The 13,167-nt window shown below is 31.3% G+C and overlaps 1 protein-coding gene across 1 annotated transcript; it reads right to left on the bottom strand.

Moving 5' to 3' along the window:
- Positions 1–7,898: 7,898 nt before the first annotated feature.
- LOC108757600 (probable maleylacetoacetate isomerase 2) lies at positions 7,899–13,167 on the bottom strand. The gene is made up of 5 exons (XM_018502061.1): positions 12,937–13,167; positions 11,636–11,687; positions 9,404–9,552; positions 9,121–9,325; positions 7,899–8,755 (listed from the first exon to the last, which is right to left on the bottom strand). Exons 1-5 carry the CDS (start codon positions 12,955–12,957, stop codon positions 8,526–8,528), a joined length of 657 nt encoding a protein of 218 aa, XP_018357563.1. The 5' UTR covers positions 12,958–13,167; the 3' UTR covers positions 7,899–8,525.

Here is a 13,167-nt window from a genome sequence, read left to right as displayed (position 1 = left end):
AAGCAAATAATTTTGTAAACTTTTATATTATTATGTATCTTAGAATATATATTTTCATACTCTGTGTTAACAAATGTGAAAGTGTCACACTCACATTTTATTACCCGTATTTTATTACGTATAGTCAGAAGTAAAATACACATCATGTTAATTATTATTTCTCCAATATATACAATATTAGGTTGAGGAAAGAGTCCTTTTACATAATTATAGCACAATTGAAACATATTGTTTTAATTGTTTACAAACCTTTTATTAAACCAAGTATATGCCACTTGATTGATGAATGACTTCTTGCCATTTTTCGGGTAGAAAATTCCATCGGTGTAGAACTTCTGTGCTCGGTAAAAAACCAAGGTAACTTGTAAAAAGACTTTTTCCCCAATTCAATATATATACACTGCCGCTCACGGAAGTTCAAACAATCACATAAATTTTGTTGAATGATCGTGTAAAAAATTAGAATATTCTTTTATATATTTTAGGATACTTGTGCACATACTGACACCAATTCCAAAAGTTTTATAAATTATTTTTAATTTTCTATATCAGAATATTAAAAATTTTTAATTTTATATGTCAGAATTTTATACGTTAGGAGCCTTAAAATGAAAGATGACATATTAAAATACTAGTCGCAGCGGGCCATATTGAATCGTGACGTCATAAAAGAAAAATGATACGTTAATTTTTGTTACATACTATTTATAAATAAAGACAATGAATAAAACGAAATGATGAGACCGCTTTGAATGGGACGAAGCTATTCTTATCCTCCCTGACAGTAAAGTCGTAAAAGATAGTGAAAGACACGTGAAGTGTGTTTACTCATTGCATATGTATAGCCTATTTTAATTTTCTATTATAATATGCCTTTTACGACTATTTATTGACTGTCGGAGGAGGGGGGGGGGAGGATAGCTTTAATCCATTTTTACAAATTAAAGCGATCTTATCATTTCGTTTTATCCAAATTGCGTCTTTATTTACAAACGGCATGTAAAAAAATTAACGTGTCATTTCTCGCTTATGACGTCACAATTCAGTATGGCCGCGGCGACTACTCAGGAATCTCAATTAAGTTTCGTTATTATACGCAAGGTGTCTTAGGTATCCAGAATTCATATAAAAAAGGGTCATTTTTTAAGTAATATCCTTAGAAATTTAAGAAAATAATTTAAAAACAAAAAAAAGTGTTAGAACCTGCAAAAATATGTTCGCAGAAGCGCAAAAATCACGCAAATTTCGTTAGATAGAAGAAACTCGCATGAGAGTAATCATTAATCATTTGTATATTTGCAGGTAAATTTCTCGTTAATACAGATCTTACTTGCAATAAAAAAATCCGCCACTACAGGCAAAACTCTTTATTCGAGTAATTAAGTGTACAATTATGAGTGCACTTATTGTGTTTTGATCTTTTTTTCTCGTTTGCATCTCTACTATGAAAGTACTTATACATATACTATCGACACAAAATTTTTTATTCGCTATAAGCAGCGTGAACATACATAGCGTAATCATTCTTTCTTTCTTTCTATCTATCTTGCTTACAAAATATCTACGCGCCCCGTACTGTCTCACAAGATCGACGTGTCACTATATTATAGAACTCTCCCGTTCACGCAATCGCCATAACGATTTCATGCTCATCCTCTCATGAAAACATCACGCGCCATTTACTCTATTTAAGACAATCATAACGGAAATTTCAATTTTACGTAATATTATCTCGTCGGACTTGGTATTAGCATATGCGCATATCGGTTTCACCTAACTTTTACTCATTACTCTTATATTTTTTATTTCCTACTAGAGATGTGCGAACGATTTAAATGCGAATCAAATTGAATTGAATCAGGTAAGATTCGATTCAGATTTGAATTTTTATGATTCGCAAATCCAAATTGGCAGACAGGCAGGCAGGCACGCACGCTTACAAAAGCTTTTGATAATTGATTTATGATTTTTCATCTAATTGTTTCAGTGACATTAACAATAAATAAAGTAAGTATATTTTATAAGTTTTATATTTAATATTTAAATATATGTATATTTACTTAATGAATTTATATGATTTAATCAATTTCTTTTTCTTACATTCAAAATTTTTTTTCTTTTGTTATCTATATATTAAAATTCAACTTAATAATAATTACGTTATTAACTAAACCTCCGTCTGCGATCTCCGTTATTTTAGGTTTTCAAAAAATGTGAAAAAATTCTGGGCTACTTTTCATCTCTATTACATTACCAAATAAGTTCTTAAAAAAGACATTTTAGGGGAAGAAACCGCGGACTCCCCCCTCATTTTTTGAAAAAATTTGAAACTAAAATTTTGTTTGTCAAAAAAATCCAGATTGCAAACAGAAGGTTAGAAGTTATGTTCTAATTCGATTCGATTCGGTTGAAATCTTGATTCGGATTTGAAATTAAAGAAACTCGATTTGATTCAATTCGACATAAAAAAAACTTTGATTCGCACATCTCTACTCCCTACTTAAAGTGTAACTTTTATATCTCTCGTGTGTATCACGCGCGTTGATGACACACCAACTGATTTGAAATGAGACAGTAAGAAAATCTATACATAGTAAAAAGTCTCTACGGAATTACGGAGAATCAATGGAAGCGATCTTACCTATAATTAGAGATAAAAATCGAATAATCGTCGAACTCCAAAAATCTCACTGCTAAAGAAAAGTATACAAATAAAGACCGTACTTTAAAGTGACCCTACACGGTCAATAATACTGATTAGTAATATTGAATCAGTAATACTGACAGTATGCATTAATATTTTTACTATTTTTACAACCTTACATGATCAGTATTATTGACAATATATTTCACTTTAATTTTACGTACAATATCTATTACACTGTAACATACTACGACACAGACCCTAATAAAGCGATACTGATGCTCGAGAATCAAAATCCAAATCACTGTCAGTATGTATTCTATCCACCAATATTAAACACATAGGCTGCGTTCAGCAGACTCAGCAATTTTGCAACCGTTTTATGATTCGTCGCGATGATTGGTTTATACTTTTAATTTTAAAGGAACAGCTCCAATCTGAGCGAAGAATCATAAAACGGTTGCAAAACTGTTGAGTCTGCTGAACGCAGCCATAGGCTCAATAATACTTTCAGTATTAATAAATATTGATGATATTATTGATCGTCAGTATTTATTAATACTGACAGTATTATTGATTGCGTAGGATCACCTTTAAAAACCTACGAAGCAAGATGAAAGTAGATTGACTATCCTTCTTACGTAGAAATGTATCCGAACTACAATTGCGTAGACGTATAAGCTAAGTGGCTTATGGGAGTAATAGTGTAGCAGTAAATGTTATACAACATATTATCTACAATCGAGTAAAGACATGTCGTAACTATAAAGTTACAACAACCAATCAGAATGCAATTTCAATAATAGCAGTAAATTGTTTACTATAATAAATAGACAAAAAGTACTTTTGCTATTGTTACTGTCATTATATTATGAAATCGAATTTATAAATTTGCTTACTACATATCTATTTAAAATTAACGACGCGGACACGTGACAGCACTTTGATTGGATCACTCTTACTTTTTACGTAGTCATAGTTTTGAAAAATAACTTGAACCATCTTTCACAACGCGCTTTACAATCGGTAGTAGCAAGTTAAAACTGCGTTTTACGTTTCACAATCACTTACGTCTACATTTACGCAATTGTAGATAGGGCTTAAAATACAAAATGACATTGAAATATCACGGGCAGTTTCCTTATCTAAATCGAAGACAAAAATTCTTGCAAACTAAATAATACCTTAATAGATAAACTATAATTATTTTCTCGTGAATGCGAAGGCGGCCTCAAGACTGTAATTAGATGGTAAAATTTCATTCGGCGTTTACTTATAAGTCAACTGCATCTTACAGAATCATAATTAACATTCCGGAGTTAGATATCTAATATTATATAAAAGCTACCAATAACTACAATAACACAATTCGTTTCCGACAAAATCAACCTTTCGCTTTTACATGACTATTTGTCACTTGTACAAATCCTGTAAATCGGGTAAAAAGAATGCGAGATAACATTAACTACGATATGAAGGGGACACAAAATCATATTCGAGAAATGCGAGATTTTTTCGTTAAATACGCTCAAGATCAACAGATTTAATTCGCTCATATTTTAACAAATCGAATCACAGTTCACATTATCAAAATGAAGTAAATATGTTGTTTTCGCTTTCAATTGCGAAAATACGCTCCTTGGTACCATGGATATCGTAGAATGAAAAGATGAGAGGAAGTTGCTTCGTATAAAAATTAATTATCTCTAATCACTCGGTCGATTATAATACGTGCCTATATATGAATGTACAGAATGGAATCATCCGTCCTAAAGTATACTATACATAGGACGACGATTTCAAGTTTGTGACGATATTGTATATTTAAACCTTTAAACCCTCCGTCGGAAAGCGCACGAAGTTGTTGTATCTTCGTTATAAGATACTATAGAAAAATAATAACGAAGACTGGAGGCTACGTGGAAAAAGTACTCGTCGAAATCTCGAAAAGGTAGTTCACAACGTGCGTGATATAATATGAGAAGTCCTTGAGATATTATCGTACATGAAATTCCGAGTACGCAAATCCAATCACGATCGTGCTATTTATAAAATAAAGACGAAAAAGATAACATGGCAATAAGGATGAATGTTGAGTGAAACTTGATCATTGATCGATGGTTTCGAATCAGTCGATATCTACATTGATTTGACTGGAGTTTTGATGAACGTAAGTTCGCGTATAAAAATGTTCCAAAGCACATATGGGAACTATGTATAACAATAGCTTTACAATAAGTGATCTTAAAGAATCGTGAAAAATATCGGTATTTCTGTTTATGCTCAAACTGGAAAACTATATTTGTAAGAGCATAAATATATACTTTTTTTTTGTGCGGACACGCGTTTCATGTTTGCGTTTGAAATCGTGCGCAGTTGTACTATATAAAACGGTATTTCAATGGCACATTCTAATGTCTTTGCAGCGACGAAATAATTTCAGTTCTGCACAACATAAATTACATATTATCTAACTACAGTTATACAACAAGTCTTTTTCATTTTAAAAAAGGTGTGCATCTTTTTTTCGGCATACATCTACTTATTTCGGAAGAAATATTATTCAACCTATAATTGATTAACAAAAAGACATCTTACAACATTATATGGAAAAACATACAATAGATTTGTTCGTTTTATTCGCACTTTTTATACACTTGTATTTTGTTAGCTTGATCAGAAGATTAAGGGGATTTTAAAATGATGAGATTTACCGATTACAAATTAAATATTTCTGCGAATTAATTGTACAGATTGCAAATCTTTTTACATAATTAAAATATGTATGTAAACTAAAAATGCGGTCGATCTCACGAAACAATTGGAAAAAAAAAAGTAAAACATTACATTTAGTAGCTCATATATTTATAACCTAACGTAACCCAGAAAATAACCTAGACAAAGTCCAAATTCGGGATATAAAACGTCTTAAAGACATTTGTACAAGAACTATCCAAAGATATCTAAAAGATGTCTCATAAGACGTTTTATATCCCGATATTGGACTTCGCGTTATTTATCCCAACAAGGCAAATTTTAGAAATATTGCATAACAATGACATCATGAATTGAATATTACATTCAGTTATATATATTGTGCATATTAAATTTAAATAAAATTCCTATATTTATTGATATCGTCCTACGAAATATCCTGAGCCATCCTGGACATATTCAGGTTGATTACGACTTGTGATGTCTCAGTTCGAAATGTAATAAATTCGAACTTTCAGCTCTAAAGTGGGTTAAAATAGTTCGAACATACATACAGTCCGAACTATTTAACGTTCGAACTTGAGATTCGAACTGTTCGAACTATTAAATCGTCTGATGTTTCCGAGTACTAATTACAACTCTTTCTCGCTTTCACTAAATATCGAACATATACCTATCTTACTTTCCAAAAGTGTACGTTAGTTTAGCTATAGAAAACAGACCTATATAAAAACCTATAGAAACCCAAAAAAAATTTTTACTTGCACTGTAATTTACGCGTATATATGCGTTCGATATTGGTATAATAGTAGTGATAATGTTGATTTTTTGTAAATCATATGTATATAATATAGTCACATGTATGAATTGTATGTGTGTGAATTGCATTTAATCGATCAAATTCACTAACTTAGTATCCCGAACTCCGACGGGATCACTGTTTTACCGATTCAATAAGACTTAAATATATGATTTACGTGTCATCAACATATCATTACATGCTAAGTCTATTCTATACAACTGCGTAAACGTAGTTTTAAGTGGTTGTAGTTGTAAAAACTGACCAATCATGGTCGAATATTCGGCTGTGATTGGTGAGTTTCTACAACCACTTACAACTACGCTTACGCTTACAATTAGAATAGGCTTTACATCAATATCTCTCTCTCACGAACACAGATACATGATTTTTCATAGAAAACAATATCGTACAGAATTAAGTCTAAGGGTCATAGTACATAAGAAAACTTAAGCAGTAAAACGTAAACAGTATGGAAATCAACAGGTTGAATTTGCTACTGCTTACATTTATAGCTTTACGGTCTCTACCATGATTGACCAATTCGCTTACTGCTTACGTTTTATTATGTGCCACAGACCTAATTCCAAGAATTCGACGTTGATTCTTCGTGTAATCTATTAGTCAGTAGCCTCCAATTTCGTAAGTACAAATTATAGAGCTTTCATATCAAGCAAATATCACGACTCGATAATTTTAGACGACAAATTAGACTAATTGTAAGAAGTGATCTTAATTTCAAAAATTGTTATTCTCAGTATAAATTTCACCCTACAGATTATTAATGCAATACTTCAATTCTGAAAAAAGATTTCCAAATCTGTAAAAGTAATATATGTGATATCATTTTACGAAAATTATGTTTAATCAGTAAAACAGACGACTTTAAGATCCCCTTAACAGTATAAAATTTTAAAAAAGACGTGAAAATGCCGTAAAATGCATACACATGAAAGAATTATTGCTTCAATCTTTTACGATCCTATATCAAGTTAGATATAATGCATTGCGGTGTATCTATCGTACAATTCTTAGCATTCAAAACTGTATGCAATTGTAATCGGCGCGCGAACTACATTTTTAGACCTCCATAAGATCTTCAAAATAATCAAAATTTTTTGACATAAGTTAGATCTGTCGATTAGATGAGATTAAGAACGAAATACATGTATTTGATCCTCGCTCATTTGTAAAAAATAATTTGAACAGCACAAAGTTAACATATATTTTATTACATTGTATAAATTAATTAAATGAAAAAATGTCAATTAAATTTTGGAGTTGTTAAATATTTCAATACAAAGATATAATTATAAACAATAACAAAATATAAGTGTAAACAAAACGAAGAAATCGAACACACTCTAAAATTGGGATATCAAAAAAATATACACGATTTGTACTTTTTGTTGGTATTCTGGGAGATATTGAGCAGAGCACATTCCTTTATTATATATTCCCCTGTGAATTAGATCGCTTCAAGTTTTGAATTTGCCTGCATGTACTTCGTTATCACATAAACACGAGTCACTATTCTACATACCAGCGAAGATTTCGGGATATTCACTAAAATTTAATAGCGACATCTTTTCTCTTTTCTTTACGTACTACACGTAAGTATAAAATATAAAAAATTATAATATATATATATATATATAAAAATTAAACTTTTGAATTAAACAGAACATATTTAGTATAGATCAATATATCTTTACAAAATATAGTGTAAAAATACCGCGAGAAGATAAATTTTGATAGATCATGTAAAATCGTAGAAAATGTAACAAAATAAAAAATAGGCCAATACATATTTTCCTTTGCTCTTGCACGACCACAGAAATGGCTTAAGGATCTTTGTTCTAAAATAAGCGGCATTGTATTATAACAGGATATTAAATCAAGACCAATATATTTGCCCGATATATTCGCTTTCGTGACGCCGCTAACCATTTCAATGCTAATATGCAGATCATAAATGATAAAAGGTGAATACGTACCAATCTATATACAAATACTGTTATCAAGATGACGCAATTTCTCGGCGAAAAGTATATAAGTAAAAATTAACTTCTTGTATATTCATTATTCCAATGATTGGACCCATTCGTGTAATTAAAAATACATTCAGTCGCTTTTCATGATGATGGAAGGAGGTTAGATTATTTAATTATATCAATTTTCTTCTAGATTACATTTTTAGTTACGTTATAAAAACAAAACTTTTTGTTGCAATTAAAACACATTGGAAATGCGAACAAATGCAATGAAACTCATGTTCACCTTTTACCACTAAGATACCACACGATGGACCACCTCTTTTCATCCTCCTAAAAATTAGAAGAGGAAAAGGGTGGTCTGCCTCGCTTGCTACTTGGTCGCTTCGGGCGGACAATCGGGCTGATTGTTGGGGTGAGCCGCAGTGAAGGCCGGATGGTGTTCCAAATGACGGTCTACCCTCAGAATCGTAGGGAAAGGTCTGAGATCAACGTGAAATCTTCGTGCGTTGAATATCTGTGGTACCAAGCAACAATCCGCTAATGTAATCTCGTCGCCGACACAATATTTGCCCGCGCTCGACGATAACAACTTCTCCACAGCTAAAATTATTATTAGTACTTAATTATGCACATATTCATATATTAACGACAAGACCTATAGTTTCCTTTTTAATACATGCAGATTGCGGAATTGTGTGATATTTTCCTCGATAAACCAGATATTCAATAAATAATTATAATTGTAAATATTTGTGACCTTCATATTACCAGCGTTTAAAGGCAATACATTAAACAAAACAAGTATTTAATTCTTTCATATGCAACTGTTTAAAAATGTATTTATTTAAATTTAAAAGTTTTCGTGAAAAATCTTCATGTTTGCCTTTTATCACATAAGTCTGCAATATCCTACACAATATTACAATTATTACAATTACTATAATTCTTTATTATCATTATAATACCTGTAAATCCTCTAGTAATCCAATGCTGCGCCCATTCCTTCTTACGTTCTTCTCCGACATAGATAAGAACAACAAGATTTTGCAATGGTTGTATACCACTGGCAATTACTTCGCAAATCTCTCTCACTCTAGCTCTTTTAACAGGATCCGCCGGCATCAATGGACGATTTGGCCTAGTTTCTTCCAAATATTGTAGGATATTCAACTATATTAAAAAGATTATTTATTATTCTAAAAAAAAGTCAGAACAACTACAAAAATATTCATGACCGAATTTACTCACAGACTCTATCAAAGTATGATTGTCAATATGTAGCGCAGGGACTTGCTCCATTGGATTAATCTCGCGGAATTCATTGGAATGTTGTTCTCCACCACTCTTCACCAAACTAACGGGCTTTATGTCATATGGTATCTCCTTTAGGTTCAATGCTATTAATGAACATCAGAAATATTTAAATCTATGAACATTAGAAACGTATTAAAAAAATAAACTTTACACACAGTAAGAATAAAATTAATTCTATCCATGAAATTACATTATAGCCGGTTCATAATTGGTTCTTATTTCAAGACTTATTTCAAGTCTTAAGTAATATCCTAATATGCTAATACAACTCTGTGGGCAGAATTCGTAGTTCGTTCTGATTTTAAGACTGTCTTAAGATGTTAATACGGCTCTATGATTGATTCATGTAGGAATATTCCTAAAATCCTACGCAGCACATAGTGCCTACAAAGCGTTAAAAAAGTATATAAGCGTCTTATTAGAGCTTTGCAGGCGTTGTTGTGCTAGTTGGAATCTTAAAACTATACTTAAGACGGTCCTAAATATAAGATCCGACTACGAATATCATTCTATGAAGTACGATTAATTTATAACATATTAAGATTTAATTTGAAATGTTTTGAAATAATAGAACTAACTACCATGAATACCAGGTTATAAATTCTATCCATAAATTAAAATTACATCCTGATTACGAATTCTTTGTTATATAAAATATCTTACGCAAAGATATTAAATCGGGAAAATTTTACCTACCGTAACAATAAATTAATTCAAAATACACTATACTTTTAAAATTTAAAGGAAAAATAAAATAAGACATAACTTCTACTTTTTATAAGTACAAATCTGTAAACAAGATTGTCACAAATTCTTCATTCTAAAATTCCATAACTTTTTCTTAAGAAAATTTCATAATTTTTCCTGACTTTCAATAATATTTCAAAATGTCGTGTTGATTTCGTTCTGATTTTGCAAACCGTCAAATGTTTTGTTCAAAGAACAATTTAACATAGCAATGGACATTACAGTTAACGTTGCATTTTTAATTATTAAGTCAAAAGTTCGAAAACTGCGTAGGTGTAACACATATTAAACTTCTTTAAAGCTAAGAATTTTTATTTTCCAGAAAATTTTACAAATTTCCCTGACCTTTCCCCGATTCTACTAGCCGTTTTCTAATTCCCTGACAATTGTCTTATTTCCAGTTTTGTGACAATCCTGGTAAAAGTTGAGACCAAAATACACTATTTTGTATATAGTGTACTAAATAGAATAAAAATGCTTTATAAAAGGCAATCAAGAATAGCAGCTTGCTGCCGTTGTCACAGAAAATAAATTTTAAAATTCCTTGATTTTTCCAAGTTTTTCAGATAACAGTAGCATGACCAATATCAAATATGCAATAAATATGTAATTTTAATTAACATTTTGAAACAGGGATTATAAGGAAGCTATCTTATGTATTACTAAAAATAACATACATTCAGAAGCTTAGCAGCATAATGAAATCTTAGATGCAAATTCAAGCCAACAAAAAAAAAAGAGTATTGATTGGAAAAAATACAGTTATAATGGAAAAGGATGATTAAATAAAAATATTAAATAAAATATAAATTTTAATAAAATCGTTTTGACTATTTTAATTTTAATTTTACAGTTTGAGAAGTAAAAAAAAGTATATTTTATAAAATTTATATCTTAATTATAACAAAGTTTAATTAAAGTGTGAATTTTTTAAGTTTTGTATTAGACTGGAAATTAAAATAAAAAGTTAATTTTACATTGTGAAAAATTTCTATTTTCTAAGTTAAAAAAAATAATTACATTTTTTTTAATATAATGACTGATGTATGGTCTAGTACGTAGTTACTCGCGCTATAAACGCTGCGCGTTTTCTTAGCGCCCAAACATCACCATGTCTCTGGATACTGAGACTAAGAGAAAATCAATATTTGATTACATATAAATGTCGGATATAGATATTTAAAAAAATATAAACAATAAATAACAAGGGGCTACAAACCAGATTTTTATGTATTTCTTTTTTCCTAGGTTCCAAAACTCAACTCTGTCAACCAGAGTATCATTTTATCTTTATTGTTTACCGAATATTGAACAAGGATAAAAGATACTCACAGTCGACAGAAGTTGACACAATTGACAAGTTTCGGAATATGTTTTTATGTGTGTGGAATATATAAAACCACATAAATTCTCACTCACCAATTCTTACCCTCCAGGAGCAGGAACTTCGCCAATAGGAATAAAGCACCGGCTGTAAAACGAAATAAGAGAGCTATGAATACTCAGCAAAGCTCAATTATGCACGTCAACCTTGAAAATTTAACATAATCAAAGTTGTAAGACCACATTCACACACTAGAAAAAAATGTAAAAAAAAGTAACCACTCTGATAGATATAAACAATAAATTGTAAGTGTTGAAACGCGCATTCATTAAAACTTGTTTATGTTATATCTGTTGATATTGTATGACGCTAATGATGGTCAATCCATTTGGCAGATATTCTACTACTCTAGCATGCAAGGAACAAATCACTAGGTGATTTGTGGAACTTATCACATAAAAAAATTTTTTAAATGGGTATTTTTTGACAAATTTTAACCACAAAATTTATGTAAAAAATTTTCAGTCTAATGTCCAAGAATATTTGGAAAATACTTTTGAGAAACGCTTTTCGTAAAATCAAATAATTTTCTCTTTTAAATTTATTCATGCAATTTTTATAAATAACGAAAATGTCAAAAAGGAAGTTTAGAAGGCTCGTGCATATTGACGATAAAAATAAATGTGAAATACACAAGTATTAAGTTTGCAATTCTGCAAATAATACAAAAACGTTTCACTTTTGAATTTTTGTATTTTTAGTCCGATACACTTTTTATGAATTTCATTCGCTTGTAGGCCGGAATTTTGAAGGAAATAATTCTGCGCGCATGCATACAACGCGTTGTATACTCTTAACAACTCTATCCTATCAGCACGTTATATTTACGATATCAAATATATTCGCTAGTCAAGGAAAGAATTTCGCCACTGTGGGGGTCTTTCTTTTTGAGCGGAAATAGAAACCGCCGGTAAAATGCGCGTTCAATTGACATTCGTGGCGAGTAAGGCCCAGTTTCACAACTCACGGTTAACTCTTAACCGAGGTTCAACTTATTTCTCAACCTTTTTCAATTCTAGAATTGAAAAGAGATAATGAATAAGTTGAACCTCGGTTAAGAGTTAACCGTCAGTTGTGAAACTGGGCCTAAATGTAATAGCGTTTATTTTCGCGCAACCGCGGATTTCAGGATTTCAAGAGCAATTCCGGCAATTATCCAACGAGATTTACCGGTGTGTCATTTCGAGATATTCCAGTGAAATTTAATAATGCCTAGACATCAGTACAGTATGTGCAGAACGGCCGTTTCAGATACTATCTTATTGTCCTGTATCGGCATTTGTCTATTTGCATTTTGCCAGCCTACATAAAGGTTAATTCGCGCGTAAATACTCACCTTACCCATCGCGGACATCATCGGCCTCTCGCGGACAGCGCTCACCTTTCGCCACTTTTCGCCCGACTCTATTATCCGATCGATGACTCTGATATTACGCCACCGAATCTGTCAGAAGTAATTTAGAATCGCGGTGAACGTGCGAAACTCTTCCCTTTTATTTGAGATTGCCGTTTCTTTTCTCCAACTCTCTTCACCACTCTTCACACTCCGCTGTTCCGTCCGCCGGTC

The sequence above is a fragment of the Trachymyrmex cornetzi genome, unplaced genomic scaffold (genome assembly GCF_001594075.2).
Source record: "Trachymyrmex cornetzi isolate Tcor2-1 unplaced genomic scaffold, Tcor1.1 scaffold1002, whole genome shotgun sequence".
Lineage (NCBI taxonomy): Eukaryota > Metazoa > Arthropoda > Insecta > Hymenoptera > Formicidae > Trachymyrmex > Trachymyrmex cornetzi.
The sequence above is the reverse complement of the archived record's forward strand: the minus strand, read 5'-3'. Positions and strand labels throughout refer to the sequence as shown.

Coding starts and splice junctions, on each gene's coding strand:
- LOC108757600 (XM_018502061.1), bottom strand. CDS start 12,957: ATGATGTCCGCGATGGGTAAG. Junction 11,688..12,936: donor TGATGTCCGCGATGGGTAAG/GTGAGTATTTAC, acceptor TTCGTTTTACAG/CCGGTGCTTTATTCCTATTG. Junction 9,326..9,403: donor ATCATACTTTGATAGAGTCT/GTGAGTAAATTC, acceptor TTTTTAATATAG/TTGAATATCCTACAATATTT.